Here is a 21,976-nt window from a genome sequence, read left to right as displayed (position 1 = left end):
TCACGTGGGCTCGTCCGCCGGCTTCCGGAAGTGCGTCACGGGCTCGGGCCTGTCTCCTGAGTCGGCCCGCTCGGAACTTCGGCTCCAAACAAAACAGACCGGAGCGGCGGGCGGGGCCGTGAGTGCGGGACGGGCCGGGACCGGCCGGGCCGCGGCGGCGGCGGGGCCCAGCGGGGCGGGGAGCGGCGGCCGGGGGCGGCGCGGGGTGAGGGCAGGAGTCCGCGGCGGCGGGCAGGGCCCGGGGGCGGCGGGAGGCCGGGATGCGGCCCGGAGCCGGGAGGGGGCACCGGATGGCGGCGGGGGGCAGCGTGAGAGGGGCCTGAGGCTCGGGGGCTCGGGGCGGGGCAGGAGCTGGGGGCGGCGGGGGGCAGGCAGCGCAGCCTCGGGGCGCGGCGGGACGGGCCGAGCCCGGCAGCCTCAGGTAGGAGCCGCGGGGCTGGGCCGCTGCCTGTGGCCTGGTGCCCTGCCTTGCGTGGGGACACCGCCTGGGCCTGGGGCCCTCGGGCGGGTGGGCAGAAGCACCGTTCGCCGTCCCTTTCTCCTCTCCAAATGCCTGAGGCCGGGCAGCAGCGCAGGACAGGCTGGGGACCTGCTGCCGGCTGCTGTCTGGTCCGACTCATCTTCCCCAGAGACTTGTCAGGGCCTGGGGGGAGCTGAGCCTGCCGGGCTCCCCACGCAGCACAGCTATAAGGGCTCGCCGCTGTCGCGGTGCTTTGGGGGCACGGTGATTTCCATACAGGTTGGAAACATTATGTGTGGCAGTGTTGGGTTGGGTGCCTGCCCCGAGCGACTCTGTGCTTGTCCTGGCTCAGCCTGTGTGTCAGACACGCTGAGAAACTTAAGTAAGAGACAAGCTTGAGTCTTGAGATTTCTGATCCCTCGGGGGACAAGGAGCAGAAGGTGACAAAAGTACTGGTGTGCACGAGGGAAGTGTTTCTGCCGGCTGTATTCGGGACGTGGAGGAGCCAAAAGTCCGTGGAAGGATGAGGCTGGGGGATAGCCAGCCTCCTCCACAGCTACCCCAGTAAAGGCCTTTGCCTGCTGGGGGGGGGGGTGCTATAGGCAAGAACCAGGGGGCCTCTTCCTGCCAAGTGCTAAATGTGCCCCAAACGTGGGGCACAAATTGCATCTTGTGCACCTTCTGCTGTCCTTCCCTGAGCATTTACGCTAGCCTGGTCTGGCACTGCTGTGGAAAGGGGCGGCCCTTTTCCCTGGCCCCTTGTTCCCGTTCCTGAGTTCTCCCTTTACTCTGGCCAGTGAAAGTGTTTGTGCAGCCCCAGCATGAACTGGGTTGGGGAAGTGCTCTAGGGTAAGACAAACTTGGCAGAAAGTAGTTTTGCTCTGGCTGGCATCTTGATCTGGTACGCGCTGCAGCCACGTGGGTGCTCGCACCGGCACAAACGCTGGGAGAGCAGAGGGCAAGGAGACACCTCCACTCTCAGCAGCGAGGCCAGGCTTTCCCAGCTCGGAGAAGGATTGAGTAAGGTTTTGTACGAGAGTCCAGCCCATCAGGTGCTTCTCGGAGGTACACCTGGCATCCAGCCAGGGCAGCCTTTCACCATTTCTCCCCTGCAGCAGCTCCTACAGTGCCAACATTAGTGGTGCCAAAACCTCTGTGCCCCTGCACACCTCGGGGCTGAACATCCCGCCTGGCTGCACGTTTCCTGATGGCAGAGAGGCAGAAAGTCTCGGGGGTTAGAAGAGATGAATGGGAATAAATAACCTGTGCTTTGTCTGCAGTCCTCCGAAACTCCACGGTGCCTGCAGCGGCCTCGGGCTGGCATCGGTCTGGCAGCTGGAATTGGGCAGAGCCCCAGCTCCTGCCTGCCATTAGAAGTAACTGTCAGCAAAGTGCCTGAGGGAGCTGAGCCCTCAGTGAGGCGTGAGAGTGGTAGGCTTCTCCCAGAGGAGTGACAGCAGACACACGACCCTGGCTCTCCCCCTCACCCCTTCTTGGGAGGACAATGATCCTATCTCAGCCCTCCAGGACCCCTTTCGGAGCTTGTTGTCACCCTGCCTGGCAGTTACCCTGTGCCACCCCTTCAGAGGCACAGGAAGGAGGTGATGGAGCCTGGCATGGCCCTGCACGAAGCAGTTGCTGCTTCTCGTCTCCCACTCCTCATGGGGTTTTCACCCTAGAGGCAAAAGAAATTCAGAAAAAACCACTTCCCTGCATTTGGTGAGCCCAGGTTAGCTTTCACAGTGCCAGGAAGCACCTGTAGCTGACCTGTTTCGGTGTTGGTGGGGACTGGAGCTGAACAGTGGCGTGTGGCTGGCAGCAGCGGCCTGCCGGTGTCAGAGGCCCAGCCTTGCAAATCACGGCCAGATTTGCCGCTGCGAGGGGCCCTTCCCATTCCCTCGCAGCCAGAGGTGCTGCTGTGTCCCGGGGAGACCCAGTGTGTGTAGCAGCTTGGGGATGACACTGCTCTCCTCCCACACTCTTTCAAGCTCTCTGGGGCCGATGCTGGGCCCTGCTCAGTGTCCCTGTCTCCACGTCATTTCAGGCCCCTCCACCACGGGTGGCGGGAGTTGCCTGTGCCAGGCAGCCAGGCTGGACTCTGTGCTCGAGCTTTTCGCTTGGCTTCGGTGGCTCTTGGTTACGAGGGTGGGTTGACCTGAAGAGAAATGGTTTGGGCACAGCGCCTGTCGTGGGGCTGGCTTTGCCAAAGCTGAGGGCAGGCAGGACCACTTTGCTCTCTGGTGTCCCTTGCAGTTTGTGGCTATGACGCCACCTTTGTGGCTACTTGTTGCCCCAAGTGTTTCTAGAATGCAAACACCCTGGTGATGTGGGGCAGGCAGCGCAGAGCTGCCAGTGTGCTCCCTCTGACCGAGTACTTCCCTTGGAGCTGCCTCCTGCCCTCCGGCCGTGCCTGAGCGGAGCTGTGGGGTCTGTGCTCTGTACCCGGGTGGGGGCAGGACGGGGTGTTCCCGAGGGCACAGCTCGCCTCCCGCTGAAGGTGGCAGACGCGGTGGAGCTGGGCTAGACCAAGATGCTGTCGGGCTCAGCTCTGTGTCCTCAGACAGGAGTGGGGCCACAGGATGAGGTGTGAATCAGTGCACCAGGAGCTGCTGCAAGCTGCCGGCACCTGGGGGTGGGCAGGATCTGCGTGGCTGGACCTGCTCCCCCACAGCAAAGCCCTGCAGATGGGTGAGCACTACCAGGGTCAGGGCGTGCAGCCGGGGCAGCGAGGGAGGAAGCTTTCCCAGCTCTCAGCTTTCACCGCCTCTGTGGAGGCACCTCAAGCAGGACTGTTTTCAATGCGTTGTTCCAGCTCTCCTCTGCCACAGCTGTGAACACCCAGGAGCGAAACCAGAGAGTGAAACTGAGACCAGCCCTTGGGCCAGCAGCTCCCAAACCCCGTAGGGGAGCTGGTTCTGCCTGGGAGGGCATGTCTAAGGGGGCAGGGGCGAGTGCCCTGCCCGAGGAGCAGAGGTGTCCTGTTTCCAGGCCAGGCCCTGCTGGCGCTGTCTGTAAACCAGCGGGGGAGATGAATATGCAAGGTGCAGTCGTGCTGGTTAAGCTCCCAGCTGGTGGGCGGAGGAGGAAGAACTCTCCTCTTGCCAGGGAGCTCCACTCTCATCTGTCATGGGAGACTGTCCTGGGCCTGCTCCTGCTTCTCCTCTTTCTTCCTTCTTAGGGCGTTACTCGCTCCCATTCCCGCCCTCTTACATGGGGCACTGTTTGACTGAAATAGCTGCTGCCCTGAGCCATGGGGCGAGCTGTCCCAGTTGACCCTGGAGGCTCAGTTTTGCAGATTGGGGCCTCCCCGTGTCCTCGCCCTTGGCTCTGCCTCTGGGTGTTGTTAGCGCTGGCAGCTCCTATGGGCCGGTGTTGCTGTAGTGGGAGCCATGAGCATGACAATTGCTTTCCAGGTTTTTAATGTGTGCCACATACAGAAGACCCCTGGTTGTATCTTGGGAGCTCTGACAAGCCCATGCTTTTGGCAGTAAGCGTTGTAACAGCTGTGATGAGGTAGGTTTCCTCACTGAGCGCTGCGTGGGGCTTCCCATAAACACCGCAGTGAAGGTCATGTGAGGGCACCAGCCCTGGGAGGGCCCGGCGCTGGGGCAGAGAGCAGATCCTGATGCTGTTGTGCCTTCTTCACCCACTCCTCCTGCCACACTTGCTCTCTCCTCTTTTTAGGCCACTAGTTCCTTGCCAGAGAGTTTGACCACAGAGAGTCGCCAAGATAGCTGGGCCAGGAAGAAAACGTCGCACCCCTGACCCAGACTCCATTACCGACCCCGGCGGGCCGTTTGTGTCCTCCAAACGGCTGAAAATGTCCAGCAGCACCAATGCCCCTGGCCAGAGGAGAGTGTCTCGGGGTTTGGATGATGCCACCAACAAAAAGAAGCAGAAGGATCGAGCCAACCAGGAGAGCAAGGAAGGTGAGAGCCCCTGAGCAGCGCCGTGGCGAGCTGGCCTGTGGTTTCTCAGCCCTGCAGGGTGGGAGCCTCGCAGCCATCTGCTGCAGGATAAGCAGATTTAACTAATCGCTTCCTGCAGCTGATGGTGTAACCCGTGTGATGTGGGATCCTCTTCGGCACAGTGTCCTCCCTGGACCTGTAGCCTCCTTCCTTTGGGCACTACTTAGCTGCAGCTATGTGAGGAAGGTTGGACCTGTGTCTTTGTTAACTTAAGCCTGGAGCTGGCCTCAGTGGTTGCTTCTAGATGCTGTTTTTGGCTGGGGCTGAGCTGCCCCGATCCAGAGGCAGTGGGACTGAACCCTGTGGGTGCTCTTTCAGCTGGAGGTGGTGCTGCTTCCCCATCAGTTTGCAGGGGCCAGATGCTGCAAGGAAGCAACTGGGTGCTGACAGCACCTGCCAAGTGTGGGGCCTGCAAGTGGGGCTGGTGCTTTAGCTTCTGTGTCAGGGCAAAGTGTGGCTCACATGGAATAGTTGCTGTGGAGTAATTCCCTCTGTAGCTGCTGTGTATCCCATGATGAAAACGATGCTTCAGGTGCAGGCTCTGGTGTGGGGCAGGGAATGCCTGTGGGCAGGATGCAGGCAAGAGTTCCTGTGGCCCTGGAAAATTGCCTGATTTCTGTGCCTGCTCTGTTATGACTGTTGTAACCTCAAAATCACAGGGTGTTTTATAGGACAAGGTAAACAAGCGTTTGCTGAGGTCCATGCTGGAACGGCTGGCTGCAGTCCCCAATGTGAAACCCCACGGTGCAGAGTGCGCAGCGTTGCGCCTTCTCTCGTGTGGGAGATGTGCTGTATCTCTCTGGTAAGGCCTGACCCTCCGCACCTTCTGATGTGGGGGGGCTCCTGCCTTCCTGGGGGTTGCGGTGCGGCCACGCTGCCTCCATCCCCTCTGTGCTGGGGTGGTGAGAGGCTGGAGCAGGCTGTAGATCCTCCAGGCAATGCCACTGCAGCACTTCTCACACTGCCAGCCCCCACCAGCACCTTTGCACCAGTGACTGTGGTGGTCAGCAGATGTTTCCTACTGGTTTGTAGCCGATCAAGGGAGGCAGTGACAGCCCTCTGGGCACTCCAGAGTGGAGACCACAGCTCCTGTTTCCACTGGTTCTCTGCTTCAGGACAAAGTGCTGTTGCTTTGAGCCCCTTGCCTGGCAGAGCTCGCCACCCTGTGGGGGTGGAGCAGGCCCCGAGATGCTTCTGGCTGTTGGAGGTAATCCTGCGGGGAGCGGGGATTAGGTGTCAGGTCAGTTTGCTTCCCCAGCCTGATCTGGAAGGAGGTTTTGGCCGTGGACATTGGCAGCTTGTGCAGGAATGGGAATGTTAAAGTGCAGCTGGGCCACGTGGTTCTCTCGTTACAGCAGAATTGGTTTGAGCACGCCCAAACATCAGGTTCTCCCTGTCAGATCAAGGCAGGGCTCCTCTGTACTGCTGGAGGCTGAGGGCCTGGTGCGCTGAGCCAGGGGCACACAGCCCTGTTACCACAAGCTCCACACTGAGACATGCCTCAAAGCAGCACTGCCTGCGCGGTGCAGTAATGCTGTGTTGCTCCCACTGTGGTGCTGGTTAGACTGGGATATGGCGGTGTGGCCCAGAGCAGCTGTCCCGGGGGCTGACTTGCTGTGGTGCTGCAGGCAGGGCTCCGGGGAAGGGAGAGGTGTGAGGAAGCAGAGGAGGGAAATGAGCAGCAGCACATCCAGGATGAAAGGCCTGGACAGAGGTTCAGGGGAGAAAGAGGTGATGTGTGAAATTTTGGGCATCAGTGTGCCAGCCCATTCTCTGAGGTGACAGAATGACAGACCTGCCCACGCTCTGCTTCTCTGCCCACCAGTGTCTCGCCCTGAGCTCGAGCAGGCTGAGACAGCCCAGGAGAAGGACTTGGAGGAGGGTAAGTCGAGGTGTGCGCCAGCTGTCAGTGCATGGCCATGGAGTGCCCTTGCCAAGGGATCTGAAACTCTCACCTTGTCATTGTGCCGTGCTCCGGCATTCAGTAGAACTAACCTGAGCGCTCCTTGCCACAGCGTTTGTCTTAACAGGATGCAGCCTTCCCGGGGGCGGAGAAGGCTGCACGTGGCTGGGAAGGGCTGTCTGCAAGGAGGAGGCCCTGGGCACATGGCAGGCTGCTTCTGACTCGGGTGTCACGGTGCCACTGAGCACAGCCCTGGGATGCCTTGCAGCCGGCATCTGTCCTGCTTGTTTCTGAGCAGGGAGCCATGCTGGGCTGGGAAGATCCCAAGCCGTGTCGCCCAGCGGGCACTGTTGGCTGGTTTCTGCCTTGGTCCAGGCCTGCTTTGAGAACAGAGTAGGGCATCCTTGTGCCACAGAGGGTAGAATTAAGGTGATTGGAATCACCTTTCTGCCTTGAAGACTTCAGGACACCACAGGGCCAGACCTGGAGCCTGGCAGGCACCTGATGGAGGTTCTGCCTGCAGCAGAGCGACGCTGCTGCACTGTTTTCTCCCTGGGTGCAGAGTTCTTGCCCGGCTGGCAGGCCTGCCTGTGTTTCAGCCGTGTTAGCATTGCTCACCTGGCAGGAGTATAGTGCTTTGGTGATTGCAGCTGGGCTGCTTGGTTTGCATATGCAAAGCAGAAGTGGCAATTTCTGATTGTGGTCAGAGTCCACTTGAATCCCCCAGAGTAATTCTGTGGCTTCCTAGTTCCCTGGGAAAGCAGCAATTGCTTTGTAGTTGGCAGGAGCCACCTTTTCTTCCCAGCCGCTGCTGCTGCACGTGATGGGGCCGAGAGCAGTGCTGCCTTTCTGATCTCTCTGGTTCCCACTGGGATTCACCTGCCCTGCCACAACATGTGCTTTTGTTTGTGGCCTGTTTGATGAGAGCAGGTTGCGAGCGTCCCGTTTAATTGGCATGATCTGTGTCCCCTGCATTGACCTCCTTGAGCTGAGCGTGCGTTCAGGCTCGTGTTCCCCAGCCACGGAGTGGGCGCTGCAGGCTCGTGCCCCAGCGAGTGGGTGACGCTTCCCTCCCTCTTCCTAGAGCTGCTGCTGGACTGGAAGCAGAACGCTGACGAGATCATTGTCAAGCTGAACTTGGGCAGTGGAGCTCTGAAGGTGGAGGATGTGGATGCTGCTTTCACCGACACGGACTGTGTGGTCAAACTACCAGGTATGGGGAATGGAGCAACTGCTGCAGGCATTTCTCCAGCGGGGCTTGGCACAGCTCTGGGCTAGACATGGGGCTGATCCAGGCAGGCATAAAACCTTTCCTTCAGAGGCAATGCCCTGCTGTCAGCTGGCACAGCTTCAGCCAGCAGGCAGGGCTGATACGAGAGCAGTGTAAAAGAAGAAGGGTGTAGAGCTGGGGAGGGCAGGAGCTGGCCTCTGCGCCAAGTGAACAAGCGCCCACTGCTGTGCTGGTGCATGTCTGTCCCCTGCTCGCTGGGATGGCTGAGTCGGCCCTGGGTATCCCTTGGAAAAGTGACTGTGCCCTTGTGGGCAGGGAGGCCCAGGGCCTTCCCTCTGGGAAGGAGGCCAGCCAGATGTACAAAGCAAATCCAGGGAAGCTGGCATTACCCTGAAGGCTCCTGGGGTATGGTGGCAACCTGCCTGCAGCCTCCTTGGCTCTGGATGAGTGCTCCCTTGATCCTTGGGGCGGGTGAAAGGGGGCTGTGGGTTGGGTGACAGCTGCCTGGAGCGCTGCCTGAGGTGCCGGTTCCCCTCTGCTTGCAGATGGGCGCCAGTGGAGCTGTCAGTTCTACGAGGAGATTGAGAGCTCTTGCAGCAAGGTCCAGTGCAAGAAGGGCAACTTTCTACAGCTTGTGCTTCAGAAGAAGATCCCACTGCATACCTGGTCTTCGCTTCTGGTGAGGAGGGAGGATCTGCCTTTTGAGGGAGCTTACGGAGCCCAGGGGAGCTGGGGTGAGGGTTTCAGTCCCTGCTCTTGAGCTGCTCAGGGAGCAATGTGGGGCACGTCCTGCAACCACATGCTGCCTGAGGGCAGTGAGACAGCTGCCCCTGTCCCAGGGAGGGGGGTGTCATCGTACCCCTGTTCCTGCCTGCCTCCAGGTTCTGGAGCAGAGCCCTAGCACGTTCTGGGAAGGGGGAAAGAGGGTGAGGGGCTGGCAAAGAGCGTGAGAGGTGCTGCTGTCTGGATACCTTCTCACTGTGCTGCACTGCTTTTCACAGAAGAGAAGGAAAGATGGATCCAAAGAGCTGGCCAAAGGGGCCGCGTGCTGGGAGAACGGCAAGGAGAAGGCTGCTTCTGCAGAGCTGGCCCCTGAAGAGCCGAGGGCTGAAGGCGCAGAGCTGCCTAGGTCCCGGAGGGAGCCCTCCAACCCCAAGCGCGCTCCGGGAAGGAGCGAGGCCCTGGGAGGGAAAAGCCCAGCCAGCCCAGGGACACAGAGCGGCCCCAGCGCCAAGCGGGCAGTATACCTCAAAGTGGCTCCCGCTGAAGAGGAGCCAAATGCCAGAGTCACTGGGAGCATGGAGCCCAGCAAAGGGCACAGTGGGAGGGCAGGCAGCCGCCGCAACGGCAGAGCCAGCCAGGTCGATGCGCCCACAGCCCTCGTGGACCTCGCACCGCCACTGGAGAAGGTACCCGAGGACCCAGCCGAACGGGGCACCCCTGCTCCCTCAGCCCCCGTGCAGGGGAAGCTGCTTGCACAGGGATCCATCCCTGCCAATGAGATGGGCTCCCGGGTTCCACGGGTGGTGCTGAGGGCTGGTGTGGGCCTGGCTGTGGTGGAGGAGAGGGTGACGTGAGAAACCCGCAGTCGCTGGGCTGTGGTGCTAGCGGGGCCGAGCCAAGCATGGGATATGTGGGGGAAGCGGGGGGTGTGGGGCTGTGGCTGGCTGGCTGGCAGAAGTCACAGCGGGTGGGCCAGGGCAGCTCGGAGGTGGCAGCATCTGTTTTTCACCGTGTCCCTCTGTCTTGAAAGGCTGTGGTTTTGGCCAAGGAGACTGTTCCTGTGGAGATACCACCTCTTGCAGCTACCACAGAGGTATTCCCCCACCGCGTTGCCACCTGCGTGGAGAAGAGAGTCCTGCAGCCAGGCAGCCCTGCTGAGGTCTTGCGGGGCCGGGACTGCATGCCTGTCCTGGGAGAGAGCTCTAAGGCTGTCCCAGTGGCCACCCCTCCTCTGGGGAGAGACGGTGAGAAGAGGGACTGGTCCAAGGATGACGTGGCTCTGGAAGCAGCGGCTGATGGTGAGTGGCTGGAGCCCAGGGGTCAGCCTGGTCGGGAAGGTCCACCTGATCAGGACCTCTCCTGGGTCAGCCTGCAGCGCTGCCTTGGCATGCAGGGAAGGTAATCTCTCTCTCCACGGCTTTCCTCTCTCAGAACCAGAGCCTTTTGTGAGCCTGACCTTTGTCAAGAATGACTCATATGAGAAGGGCAATGACCTGGTGGTGGTGCATGTCTACGTGAAGGAGATCCACAAGGAGACATCCAAGGTGTTGTTCCGGGAGCAGGACTTCACTCTGGTGTTCCAGACGAGGTACGTGCATGTCTCGGGACGGTGCCTGGCTGCTGCGGAGCTCCTGACTGTGGCTGGGCTACTTGTCTGTTCACCTCTTCTCACTCACTTCCCGTTTCTTTGCAGCGACGCAAACTTCCTTCGCCTCCATCCTGGCTGCGGGCCCCACACAGTGTTCCGGTGGCAGGTGAAGCTCAGGTACGGCTCCTGTCCTTCCAGCCTGCACTGGGGCAAGGGAGCTGAGAGTGCAGAGCTGGAGCAGGAGCCAGTCCCAGCTGGCAGGTCTGTGCAGGGCATACTCATTTCTGCACCTGGGGGTCTCCCTTACACCATGCTGCACTAATAGCCCGGGCTGCTTTGACTCAGTCTGGTGGCTCACAGGGGAGGAAATCCCAGTGTCTCCTTGCCTGCAGTCTTCCCCCAGCTGTTCTAGAGCTCTTGGGGACAGAGCCAGACCAGCCTGTGTGCACTTTGGGTGGGATGTCCAGTTGGAAGGGGGCATGTGGAGCCGAGCAGAATGGATATCCCAGGCAAGGGGCCCTCTATGTGCTCAGTGTGGCCAGGCTCGAAGGTTTCTGCCCTGCTTTGCCAGGGCCACCTCGGGATCGGTGCTAGCCAGGTCCCTACTACCTGGAGGCCGTGGCCCTGCCTTGCAGAGGCTTTGGCATGTCTTGAAGCTGCCAGGGGGGTCTGGGGCACCCCTGGACTTGCTGCGTGTCTTGCAGGAACCTTATTGAGCCGGACCAGTGCACATACAACTTCACGGTGTCTCGCATCGATGTCTGCCTGAAGAAACGCCAGAGCCAGCGCTGGGGGGGGCTGGAGGCTCCAGCCACACGAGGTCTGCACCCTGCCTTCTTGTCTTGCCTGCCTGCTGCACCCCAGTGGGGCATGGGCCCTCCTCGCCGCCAGCAGCAGCCGGATGGTGCCGGATCCTCCGGTGCAGGGTTGTGGGGAAGGAGAGGGGCTGAGCGGGTACGGGCGGGAGGGGTGTGGGGCAGAGCGAGCCAAGCGTTAGGGGAAAGGCACCGCTGTTCCCCTTGCTTATGGGGAAGAGGGGTAGGAGAGAGCCTGTGCGTGAGCATGGACCGAGCGGCTCAGCCCCACCGTGGGCAGCGTGCGGTGCTGCTAACCACAGGCCCACCCTTCCCCCTTTTTAAGGTGCAGTGGGTGGTGCAAAGGTTGCCATGCCTACAGGCCCTACCCCTCTGGACAAGAACCCCCCGGGCAGTAACCAGCACCCACTGTCCAGCAAGGAGGAGGCCCGAGCCAGTGACAAAGAGAAGCCGCGTGTGGAAGATGGGGGTCTGGATGGTGTGGCAGCTCGTACGGCCCCAGAGCATGTGGCAGTGAAGCAAGAGCCGCACATCCCCTCAGTGAGTGGGGCCACACTGGGTTTGACTTGGGTGGGGGGGAAGGGGGGTCCACTTGTCCCTCTTGTGGGACCCCACCTCCTTGGTGTTGCTTTGGGGACCGGCAAACTGTTCCTGGAGGGGGAGGCGGCACTTCTCCATCATAGCTGGCAGGATTGGGGGCAGCCATCGGCCCGTCTATCCCAGTCCTGGTGGGAGATGGTGTGGTGGCTCCAGCCCAGCCATGTCTGTGGGGCGCCTTGGACAGTCAGGTTCCCCCGGTGTTTCCAGAGAGACCCCCCCAAGCGCAGCACCCTTACACCCGCCTCTGCTTTGGCAGCCCAAACCAACGTGCATGGTGCCACCAATGACACACAGCCCGGTGAGCACCGAGAGCGTGGAGGACGATGAAGATGAGGACGAGAAGAAAAAGGTGTGCCTGCCTGGCTTCACGGGGCTGGTGAACCTGGGCAACACTTGCTTCATGAACAGCGTCATCCAGTCCCTGTCCAACACCCGGGAGCTGCGTGACTACTTCCATGGTGAGCACATGCCAGGAACCCAGCAGAGCCCTGCCGCTCAGACGGTGCAGCCAGCAGCCACCCTCGCTCTCCTGCGTCTCTTACAGATCGGTCCTTTGAGTCGGAAATCAACTACAACAACCCGCTGGGGACGGGGGGACGCCTGGCCATTGGCTTTGCCATGCTGCTGCGAGCGCTGTGGAAGGGCACGCACCATGCCTTCCAGCCCTCTAAACTGAAGGTAGGGCTGCAGGCACCAGCGCTGCGCAGGAGCTGCTGTGGGTCCCCAGCACCTCTCCGTGGGCACCTGGCTGCCCGGCTCGTGCCGCTGAGAGCTAGGTGGGGGTGGGTGGGTGCAGCCAGGCTTTGTGCGTGGGACAGGCAGTGCTGCCAGGGGACTGCTGGCCAGCCCTGACTACTGTGCCTCCCCCCAGGCAATCGTGGCCAGTAAGGCCAGCCAGTTCACTGGCTATGCCCAGCACGATGCTCAGGAGTTCATGGCCTTCCTGCTTGATGGCCTGCATGAGGACCTCAACCGGATCCAGAACAAACCCTACACAGAAACTGTTGACTCAGATGGGAGGCCCGATGAGGTGAGGAATGTCCCTCCCCAAAGCCACGGGGAGGGCAGCCCCTGGCCTGGGTGGTTTAGCGTAGTGCTGAGCCCCGTCTCCCCGCAGGTGGTAGCTGAGGAGGCCTGGCAGCGACACAAGATGAGGAACGACTCTTTCATTGTGGACCTCTTCCAGGGCCAGTACAAATCCAAGCTGGTGTGCCCAGTGTGTTCCAAGGTAGGGCAGCCCTGGAGGCTCTGTCGCTGTCCTGGCTGTGCAGCAGGCTCCTGACCCTCAGAGGGCCCAGGGGAAGGCCAGATCTCAGGTCTGGGGCTGCTGCCCCAGTCACAAGCTGATCTCAGTCACAAGCGCTTCCCACAACTGAGTGTGCTCTCGTGTCTGCAGGTGTCCATCACCTTCGACCCCTTCCTGTACCTCCCTGTGCCCCTCCCGCAGAAGCAGAAGGTGCTGACTGTCTACTACTTTGCAAAGGAGCCGCACAAGAAACCCATCAAGGTAAAGGACACAATCTACTCTGGGGAGCCCTCTGCGAGGGCTCCTGGAGGTGCCCCAAGGCAGCTGGTCCTGTTGCTAACGGGCTAAGCCTTGTGTTAAGCAAGGGCCTGCACGCGTTGGTGTGGTGTGATTGATGTGGCACTTTCTTCATGGCAGTTTCTCGTGAGTATCAGCAAGGAGAACTCCAGTGCTATGGAGGTACTTGACTCAGTGGCCCATAGCGTGCGTGTGAAACCAGAGAACCTGCGCCTGGCAGAGGTGAGAGTGCTCGAGCTGGGGAGCAAGCCACAGGCTGCTCTTGTAGGTGCCCCGGCTCTTGCAGCTCTGCAGGGAACGTGGCCACTGGCAGGCACTTGCCCATATCCAACATGTCCACAGGGCAGATTTTGTCTGTGGGGGGGCAGTGTCGTGCACAGGGCGCTGCTGGGCAGATCCCTGCTCAGGAGGGCTGGGCCACCGCAGTGGGACAAGGGATGTCTGTCCTTCCCTGGTGGGGTGGTGAGCTGAGCCAGCATCCCTGTGGTGCTGCTGCCCCTGCAGCTCACTGTGGGGCTGAGGTCTGTGGCTTCCTCAGGAGAGGAAGTATGGGGCAGCCCTCACACGGCCCCGTTCCACTGCTTTCCTGGCAGGTGATCAAAAATCGCTTCCACCGCATGTTCCTGCCATCCAACTCGCTGGATACGGTCTCCCCCACGGACCTGCTGCTGTGCTTTGAGGTGCTGTCCCCAGAGCTGGCCAAAGAGCGGGTGGTGGAGCTGCAAGTCCAGCAGGTAAGAGGGGACATTGGCGCTGCCAGGAGGCACGCAGGGAGGCTGAGCCTGCAAGTGGGGCTGAGCAGGAGGGGGAGATCTGCACACAAGGGTGACTAGCTGCAGCAAGCACGGGTGCCCACTGAGGCTGCCTTGTCCTGCCTGGGTGCCCTTCCCTGCCCAATGGGTCCTTTCTCCTGCAGCGTCCGCAGGTGCCCAGTGGCCCCGTCGCCAAGTGTGCGGCCTGCCAGAAGAAGCAGCTCCCGGAGGATGAGAAGCTCAGGCGCTGCACGAGGTGCTATCGAGTCGGTTACTGCAATGTGTGAGTTGGCTTGGTGCCTGGCAGGGAGGGAGGGTCTTTTGCCTTGAAGGGATGGATGGGAGAGCTCAGCCCACTGGGAGGAGGCGGGATAGGCCTGGCCTTTGGGAGGGAGCCAGTCTGGCTCACAGCGCTCCCCTCGTCCCAGCACACCCCTCTGGCCCTGCCACGCTCCTGCCCAGGGTGGTCGCAGATGCTGGGTTCAGCAGGGGCTGTATTTGTTACAGGGCATGTCAGAAAACACACTGGCCAGACCACAAGGCTTTGTGCCGCCCCGAGAACATCGGTTTCCCCTTCCTCATCAGCGTGCCGGAGTCCCGCCTCACCTACACCCGCCTGGCCCAGCTGCTGGAGGGCTACGCAAGGTGAGGGTCCAGGGAAGGGGGATGCTTCTGTGCTGGAGCTGAGCTCAGCCCTGTGCCTGTCCAGCTCTGACTGCCACCTCCTCGCCCAGGTACTCAGTCAGCGTGTTCCAGCCTCCTTTCCAGCTGGGCCGGATGTCACCGGAGCAGGGGCTGCAGCCTCTGCTGCCAGACAAGCTGGAACCCCTGGCCAAGAGCAGCTGTGCGGCAGCCACCTCTGCCCCTGAGCTGGGGGACGGGGACAGGGCTTCCAGCCTCCTGCAGGAGCCCCCGCTCTCACCAGCTGTGCCTGAGCTGCACCCGGAGCTGGGGGACACCAGCACTGTCCGAAGCAAGGTCCTGGCAGCCAGGAGTTCCCTGCTGAGCTTGGATTCGGGCTTCTCTGAGCACATGGAGTCGCAGGGCGACAGCTGTTGCGAGAAGGAGCCGTCCTATGAGAGAGCCCTCAAGCCAGAAGGTAAGAGTGCTGCGGTGCTGACCATGTCTGTGCTAGGAACCTGGGCAGCCCCAAGACAAAATAGGTGTGATTCTCCCTCCTTGGGGTGACCTCCCACGGCAGCATCTATTCTCCCCTCGTGAGCTTGTTCCGGAGGCGCTTGGGGACATACATGAGGCCCTGGGAGCTGTGTTTTGGCAGTGCTGCCCCACCTGAAATGCCTGCCTGCCCACGCTCTGCCTTGCCCTAGCAGGGCCCACAGGGCAGAGCAGAGACCTGACGAGGAAAGAGGCTGGAGTGTTGTGTTGTTGTGGGAGGGGTGGGAAGGCAGGGGCTGGCAGAAGCTTCAGAGTCCCGTGGGAGTGCAGAGCCCGGCACGGGCTGGGCCCCTCGGGGCTGTGAGTGCAGCGTTTCCCTCGCTCTGACTCAGCTGCACGGGAGCAGCCTCTCGCGCTCGGCTGCCTGGCTGTCACGTTTCCAGACACTCGTCTCAGGATGGCAGCAATGTGCAGCGAAGGGGCAAGGCAGGCAGAGGAGCGCAGCTTGCCAGGGGCAGGCGCCTGCTAAAAATAGTCAAGGACACGGGGCACGTGGTTATGTCCCTGCAAGGCCGTAGCATGTGAGGTGGGGGTGGGGGCACTGCAAATTCTTGGCCCCTACGCAGGGCAGACAGGCACTGCCACCGCAGATCTGTCCCTGCCTGTCCACAGCTGCCATCCCTGGGTACCAACACACTCCAGACTCGCTGAGTGCCCGCGCCACGCAGTTCTACATCAACAAGATCGATGCTGCCAGCCGAGAGCACAAGCTGGAAGATAAAGGTGAGCCCAGAGCCCTAGAAAGTGCCACCTTCATCCCTCGTGGCCTCTGGCAGGGTGGGGGATCTGCCTGGCCAGGGTGCCAGAGGCTGCCTGGCACGAGGTGTGACAGTGGCCCCAGGCTGGATAGAGAAAGCTGCATCTGGCACAGGGGAGTGCAGGGCTCTGCTGCACAGAGCTGCTGCCTGGAATCTTGTCTCAGGCATGACAGTCCTGCTCTCCTCAGCAAATAGACCAATTCCCTTCAACCTCCTGCATCCACAGAGGGTCTGTGATCTCTGGGTCACCTCTTGTCTGAACGGGATGCCCGCATCCAATGCTGGTTATGTGGGCCCTGCCAAGAGGGGCTGTGCCAGCCTTTCCCACGCTGGCGGGGGGCTCTGCTGCCCTGGAATGGTGAACCTGGCCGTGGGGCACCTATCCCTTCCTGGCAGCGCTGCGTGATCACCATATCGAGCCGGGATGGGCAAGGCTGCTCCTAGCCCCAGCAAGGTGGCCTGGTGGGGCAGGTGTGTGAGGTGTGTGCCCCTTCGCAGGTGACACCCCCCTGGAGCTGACAGACGACTGCTCCCTTGCCCTGGTCTGGAAGAACAATGAGCGCCTCAAGGAGTTTGTGTTGGTGGAGTCCAAGGAGCTGGAGTGCGTGGAGGACCCGGGTTCGGCCAGCGAAGCAGCCCGGGCTGGCCACTTCACCCTGGAGCAGTGCCTCAATCTCTTCACCAAGCCCGAAGTCCTGGCCCCGGAGGAAGCGTGGTGAGGAAGGCGGCAGGGTGGGTTCCAGCCTGTGGGCCCCAGGCAGCAGCGGGGGTTTTCCAGGAGCTGCCCGGGCCTGCAAGCTGTTTCTTCTGGCAGCCAGGAGCATTGGGCTGGCCTTCCCTGTGCGCTGGGGAGGGAGGCCATAAGCCAGCAGGGAGCAATGCCAGCGCTCCGCAGGACTGTGCTGGCCTGCCCCTGGCAGGGGAGGCTGAGACCTCCCGCATCCCCTCTGCCAGCCCCACGTGTGGGGGACCCTTGGGGCTGGGCTGGGCCGCTGAGACCTGAGGCTCTCCCCACGCCGGTAACCAGCACACTCCTCCCCCAGGTACTGCCCCAAGTGCAAGCAGCACCGCGAGGCCTCCAAGCAGCTGATGCTGTGGCGGCTGCCCAACGTCCTCATCATCCAGCTCAAGCGCTTCTCCTTCCGCAGCTTTATTTGGAGGGACAAGATCAACGACATGGTGGACTTCCCCGTTCGGTGAGAGCCTGAGGGATGAAGTACCTGGACTGGCACTGCCTGTGCTGCCCCGCAGCCTGGCCTCTCCCTGCCTAACGCTGCCCGCCCCTGACTGTCCCTGTGTCTCTCCCCAGGAGCCTGGACCTGAGCAAGTTCTGCATCGGCCGGAAGGGTGAGCAGCAGCTGCCCATGTATGACCTGTACGCTGTGATCAACCACTACGGAGGCATGATTGGGGGGCACTACACAGCGTACGCCCGCCTGCCCAACGACAAGAACAGCCAGCGCAGCGACGTGGGTGAGGATCTGCCACCCTCGCCGCCGCCCCCCCCCCCGCTCCGCAGCCACGGCCTGTCTTCTTGCTTAACCCTTCCTTCCTCTCAGGCTGGCGGCTTTTTGATGACAGCACTGTCACCACCGTGGACGAGAGCCAGGTGGTAACCAGATACGCCTATGTCCTCTTCTACCGCCGGAGGAACTCTCCTGTGGAGAGACCCCTGCCAGGGCACCCCCCAGACCACCGAGCCGAGCGCACCCCCTCTGCCGAAGCTGCTGCCAGCCAGGTGAGAGCTCGCGTCCCTTTCGGCACTGTTGGAGCCACAGAGCATTGAAACGTGCCCAGGTGCCTACGCACAGGGCCCAGCCCATCTCTGCCAGCACCCACAGAGCCTGGCGCAGCTGCGGTTCGGTGCCTGCCCCTCTTCGACACGGAAGAGCTTGTGCCGGCTGGGTGCTGGGGCCTGTCTTGCCCTGTTCTTGCTGTGAGCTTGGGATGGTCCCTGCCCTGAGGGACCACAGGAGGGCTGGTTCCTGTCATCAGGATGGGAGTGCTGGTGGGAGGGCACCGGAGGAGGCAGGAGGGGGCCCAGCCTCGCCGAGCTCTGCGCCAGAGGAGGGCTGTGAGCAGTGTAGTAGGAGCTGGCTGTGCCGGGGAGCGGTGAGAACCTGCTTCCACAGCCGCTTTCGAGGCAGGGTCAGGGACGCTTTCTGCTGGGGCCCAGCTCGGGGCCAGGCTAGGTGCAAAAAAGGCAAAGGCCAGCGCTGAGCCAGAGGCCTGGCAGCCTCTGCAGGGTGCTGCAGAGAAACCTGCCAGAGCAAGCTCTGCTGCCGGGCCGCCCGGGAGGGAGCGGCGTGCCAGCCGGCAGGGTGCTTTTGGCATGCACTGTCGGGGAACGGTTGGGCCGCTCTTTGCGTGAACGTCGGACCCAAAGGCCCAGGCTGGGGTGCGGTGCAGCGCCCACCTGGCCACCCCCCACCCCCCCACCCCCCCCCGCATCGCTGCGCTGAGCCCTTCCCTCCGCGCTCAGCACCCCCGTGGCCCCGCGGGGTCTGAGGACGATGCTCGGCTCATCTCTGGCACGGCTGCACGCGCGTGCCCCGGGGGGCCCGTCTGGCTCGCGTAGCCCTCGGCTTGGCGCTGGTTAGGAGGCACCGTCCCGGCTCTGCCCTCTCAGTTGCCTGTCTGTGGGGTCAGGGGGTGTCCGGCACGTTGGCGTCCGCCTGCCCGGGCTGTTCCTGTCCTGGGGGGCTGTGCGTGTCCTGGAGCAGCCCCGCTCGCTGGGGGTGGCCTGAGCAACAGGAAGGCTGCGCTGCTCATCCCACACCAGCGGTGGGAGCTTTCCGGGGCCCGGGCGGCGCTGAGGCTCACCGTATGGCCCACAGCACCGGGGTTCAGCGGGTCCCCTCGTGGCGCCGGGGCTCATCGGGCCCCTGGCAGCGCCGGATCCCCCGCGGCGATGGGGTGCGTTGGATCCCGCCGGGGCTCAGTGGATCCCCGAGCGCCTTGGACCACCCGCACCCTCCCAGGCACTGGGTGCTCTGCAGAGACCTGCGTCCCCATTGGCTGCTCTGCGCGATCACCGGCACAGTGAAGGGTCGGGATGTGATTGGCTGCCTGTGGATCATCCTCCTGGAAGCTGGGCTACGATTGGCTGTCGGAGCATCCCCACCCACCAAAGCAGAGCTGTGACTGGCTGTGCTGTGACTGCGCCTCCCGCTCCTGCCGCCCCAGCTGGCTCTGGATTGGCCGTCGTCTGAAAGATCCTGTTGGGATCACAAAAGCTGGGCTGTGATTGGTCGCTGCCTGTCTCCCTCGCCACCTGGACCCACCAATGCCAGCGCATCGGCTCCACCGGGATCCGGCTGCCCGCTCTGCTGCCTGCGGTGCCGCGAAGACCCTGCCCGGCAGCTGCCCACGCTCCCTCCCGCAGAGCCGCCCGCCGGAGCCCGGCTGTGCCCCACGCACCGGAGACCCCGAAGAGCCGCGGGGGCGGGCGCGACCGCGACGGTGCTGCATGGGGAGGCGGGCTGGCTGGCTGGGCACGGGGCTGGGCTTGCAGGCAACCGCCTGCCCCGGGGGATGGCGAGGGGTGTTGCCCATTGTGTTCTCCAAGTGCTGACGCAGGTTTCCACATCGCAGGCTTCTCTGATCTGGCAGGAACTGGAGGCTGAAGAACAAGAGCTGCAGCTCGAGGCACCCCAAAGGCCTGCAAGAAACTCCTGGAGGCCCCGTGGCCAGAAGCGGAGTCCGGGCACCCCCCAGCACCCAGACGAAGGCTGCGTTAGATACTTTGTCCTGGCCACCACGGCCGCAATTGTGGCTCTCTTCCTGAACGTCTTCTACCCGCTCATTTACCAGACCCGCTGGAGATAGGCACGGGCGCGTGGCCAGCTGCGGGAGCAGGACCGCTGGGGCACGCGCCATCCTAGGACGCTACGCAGCGAAGACGTCAGGCGGCGGGACAGAAACCGCCAGGAAGGACTCGCCGAGGGAAGCGTGGGGCCGTCGGCTTCTGCCTGTCTGCTCTGGCAGCTCCTGTGCCAGCTGGCAGGGCTGCGTGGCCAGCCTGCTGCCTTGCCAAGGCGCAGCCCAGACCCAGGAGCTCCTCTGCCCTCCCTCACCTTTGCTGCCCACTGGGAGCGGGGCAGACCTCGTGGCTACCTGCTGCTCAGGAAGGGACGTTGCCACTGCAGTGGGGCCGGGGACTGGGAGCCCCCCGGGAACATCAACCACCTCTGCTTGGATCCCGAGAAAGCAGCAGAGACCTGCCAGGAGGCTGCAGCAAGGGCAGGATGCCCTGACACGGGTCCTGGTCCAGCCGCCTCTCCCAGCTGTGCTGCTACGGGAGCCTTGTGCTCCCCGGGGCTGGCGTGACCCATGGCTCCCGGGCCAAGCCCAGTCCCTCCTGCCGGCCTCCCGCTGAGCCTCCAGGTGCCGGCTGCCTGTGCACCGGGAGTCATGCACACCGCACCCCTGTGCTGTGGCCGAAGGGGCTTGTCACCAAGGACGTGTGTGCTTCCCTGCTCAGCCGGAGGCTCGGGCAGCTGCTGGGGAGCCTGGCAACGTGGGCTGGCGAGCCTGGGCTGCTGCCTCCCACCACCCCCTAGCGCCGTGGGGCCCGGTCTCTGCTGGGGGAGCGCGGTGCGGCGCCCCGGTTGTGAGGGGACCGGCTGCCCATGCCGCGGGAGAGGCGTGGGGTCAGGGAGCGCAGGTAGGATCTCAGTCTGTTAATAAAGCCAGGTTTTCCAAAGAGATGCAGCATCGCTGTCCTGTGTGATGGGACCCACACACAGGGGCAGGGACTCTGCGCTGGAGCCGGTGACCTTCCTGTGCCTGAGGCAGCTCTCTCCGGCCCAGCCGCCACGGGGACGGTGCCCTGGGCTCCACGGGTGCCCGGTGCACCCTCTGCAGCAGCGTGCTCAGGGGAGAGCTCTGCCTGCCAGTGCCATGGGGCACAGGCTGGGCTTCCGCTCCCCCGCCGTGGGGTGGTAGCCCTGGTGGGGCACGTGCAGGGTGTGGGGAGCCTGGCGGGGCCGGCAGCGTGTGCTCCCGTGGGGCTGGGGCACGGGCTGCAGCTCCAGCGGTGTCTGACATTGAGACGTGTTGCCCTTGACTGAGCGTAGCTCAGACTGCTCTGGCGTGTTTGGGTGCGAGAGGTGACTTCAGAGCCCTGTGACTTCCTTTTCCGTCTCCGCTGCTGTCCCACCGGCAGTGCCCTTGGCTGGCTCGGGAAGGATGCTTGGCAGGGAAGGGACTCGCCTGCATTTCTGGTTGGGGCTTGAGCTGGACAGCGGGGAGCCCAGGGCTCCCCCCCACCTCGGTCCTACACCCCTCTTGTCCTCCCTGCCAAGCGGGTCCCAGCCGGGGCCGTGCTGCGGTCATGAGGTGCCCGTCCCGGAACAGTCGCCTTATTGTCTGCAGCCCTGGGGCTCGGCAGCTTCCCCTGCTCGCCTACGGCGCTGGCCTCGTGGGGCTGAGTCAGTGCCCGGCGCCGGTGGGGTGACCTCTGCTCCTGCTGGCGCTGGCGCCCCGGGGTTGGGGCCTACGAGCCTCTGCCTGCACCTGCCTGCCCGCCCGCCCTGGAGGTGGGTGGCCGGCAGCGAGGCCCGGGCTAGGCGCTCTCGGCCCTGGAAATCCCCTCTGGTCCTGCGCTGTTCCTCAGACTCCGGCAGACGTTGGCAGCCTGCCCCGTGGCTCGCCGCTGCTGCCCGGGCTGGCTTGGGCACCCATGCCGGGGCGTGGAGCCCTGGCCGCAGCAGCCCTGGGGCCACGAGTGCCGGGCTGGGGAGAGGCGGCAGCGCCGGGGCTGGGCTGAGCGTGCTGCAGCCTGGCTCTCCTCTGGCAGGCAGGTGGGGGCTGCCGCTGGGGGCCCTGGGCACGCTGCCTTCCCCCTGCCCTGCTGCGGGGGGCTGGCACCAGCTGCTGCTCTCCGGGCTACGGGGCCGCAGGTGCTGTGTGGGATCCCTACCCCGAGGGGCCGTGTTCCCCCAGGCCCCCCCGGCCCCCTTGGGAGTGGGGAGGGAGAAGGCAGGTAGGCAGGGTGCTGGTCTCCCTCTCGCACCCCTGGTCTCCCTCTCACGCCCACCTTCTGCTTGCAGGGACTGCCCCCGGTGCCGTTCGGATCCGGCCTGGCCCCCGAAGGAGCCCCGGCGCTGGCCGCGGAAGGCCTCCCCGAGCGCTTCGCCAGCCCCGCCGAGCGCCCGGCCCCCTCCTACAGCAGCATGGAAGAAGTCGACTAGGGTGTCGCGGGGTGCCTGCCCCGGGGGGTGCGGGCCGGGCCGGGCACCGGGGGGTGGGGGGACGGGGGGGGTGGTCGGGGTTTGTCCTGCGCTCATTAAACTCGCTGAACTCCACTCGCCTCTGCTGCCTGCTGTCCCCTGGGACCCTCTGGTGCCTCGTGAGCCCCCCCCCCCCCAGGCCACCGTCTCCCCCTGTGTGCTGCTGGGACCCCCAGCACCCTGCTCCCCAGGTGCCCTCACACCCCATGTCCCCTGGTGTGCTCTG

At 63.3% G+C, this 21,976-nt stretch overlaps 1 protein-coding gene across 9 annotated transcripts; it reads left to right on the top strand.

Moving 5' to 3' along the window:
• Position 1: 1 nt before the first annotated feature.
• Positions 2–21,785, top strand: USP19 (ubiquitin specific peptidase 19). Of its 9 annotated transcripts, none has more exons than XM_075514412.1 (27): positions 5–118; positions 3,874–3,973; positions 4,145–4,389; positions 7,416–7,544; positions 8,108–8,241; positions 8,564–8,971; positions 9,316–9,583; positions 9,717–9,873; positions 9,979–10,050; positions 10,578–10,693; positions 11,014–11,228; positions 11,545–11,746; positions 11,833–11,966; positions 12,160–12,318; positions 12,406–12,516; positions 12,685–12,795; positions 12,952–13,053; positions 13,425–13,565; positions 13,748–13,866; positions 14,091–14,228; positions 14,318–14,682; positions 15,372–15,482; positions 16,016–16,232; positions 16,561–16,713; positions 16,827–16,990; positions 17,077–17,255; positions 21,571–21,785. In XM_075514412.1, exons 3-27 carry the CDS (start codon positions 4,281–4,283, stop codon positions 21,709–21,711), a joined length of 4,155 nt encoding a protein of 1,384 aa, XP_075370527.1. In that variant the 5' UTR covers positions 5–118; positions 3,874–3,973; positions 4,145–4,280; the 3' UTR covers positions 21,712–21,785. The 9 variants fall into 9 exon arrangements, with proteins under 9 accessions (XP_075370521.1, XP_075370527.1, XP_075370526.1 ...); XM_075514411.1 differs by lacking the exon at positions 21,571–21,785 and adding an exon at positions 19,112–20,026 and having other exon boundaries at positions 11,050–11,228; XM_075514408.1 differs by lacking the exon at positions 21,571–21,785 and adding an exon at positions 19,112–20,026 and having other exon boundaries at positions 11,020–11,228.
• The last annotated feature ends 191 nt before the right edge of the window (positions 21,786–21,976 follow it).

This window comes from Mycteria americana, chromosome 11, assembly GCF_035582795.1.
Source record: "Mycteria americana isolate JAX WOST 10 ecotype Jacksonville Zoo and Gardens chromosome 11, USCA_MyAme_1.0, whole genome shotgun sequence".
NCBI classification, from domain to species: Eukaryota; Metazoa; Chordata; class Aves; order Ciconiiformes; family Ciconiidae; genus Mycteria; species Mycteria americana.
This window is presented reverse-complemented; position numbering and strand designations above follow the sequence as displayed.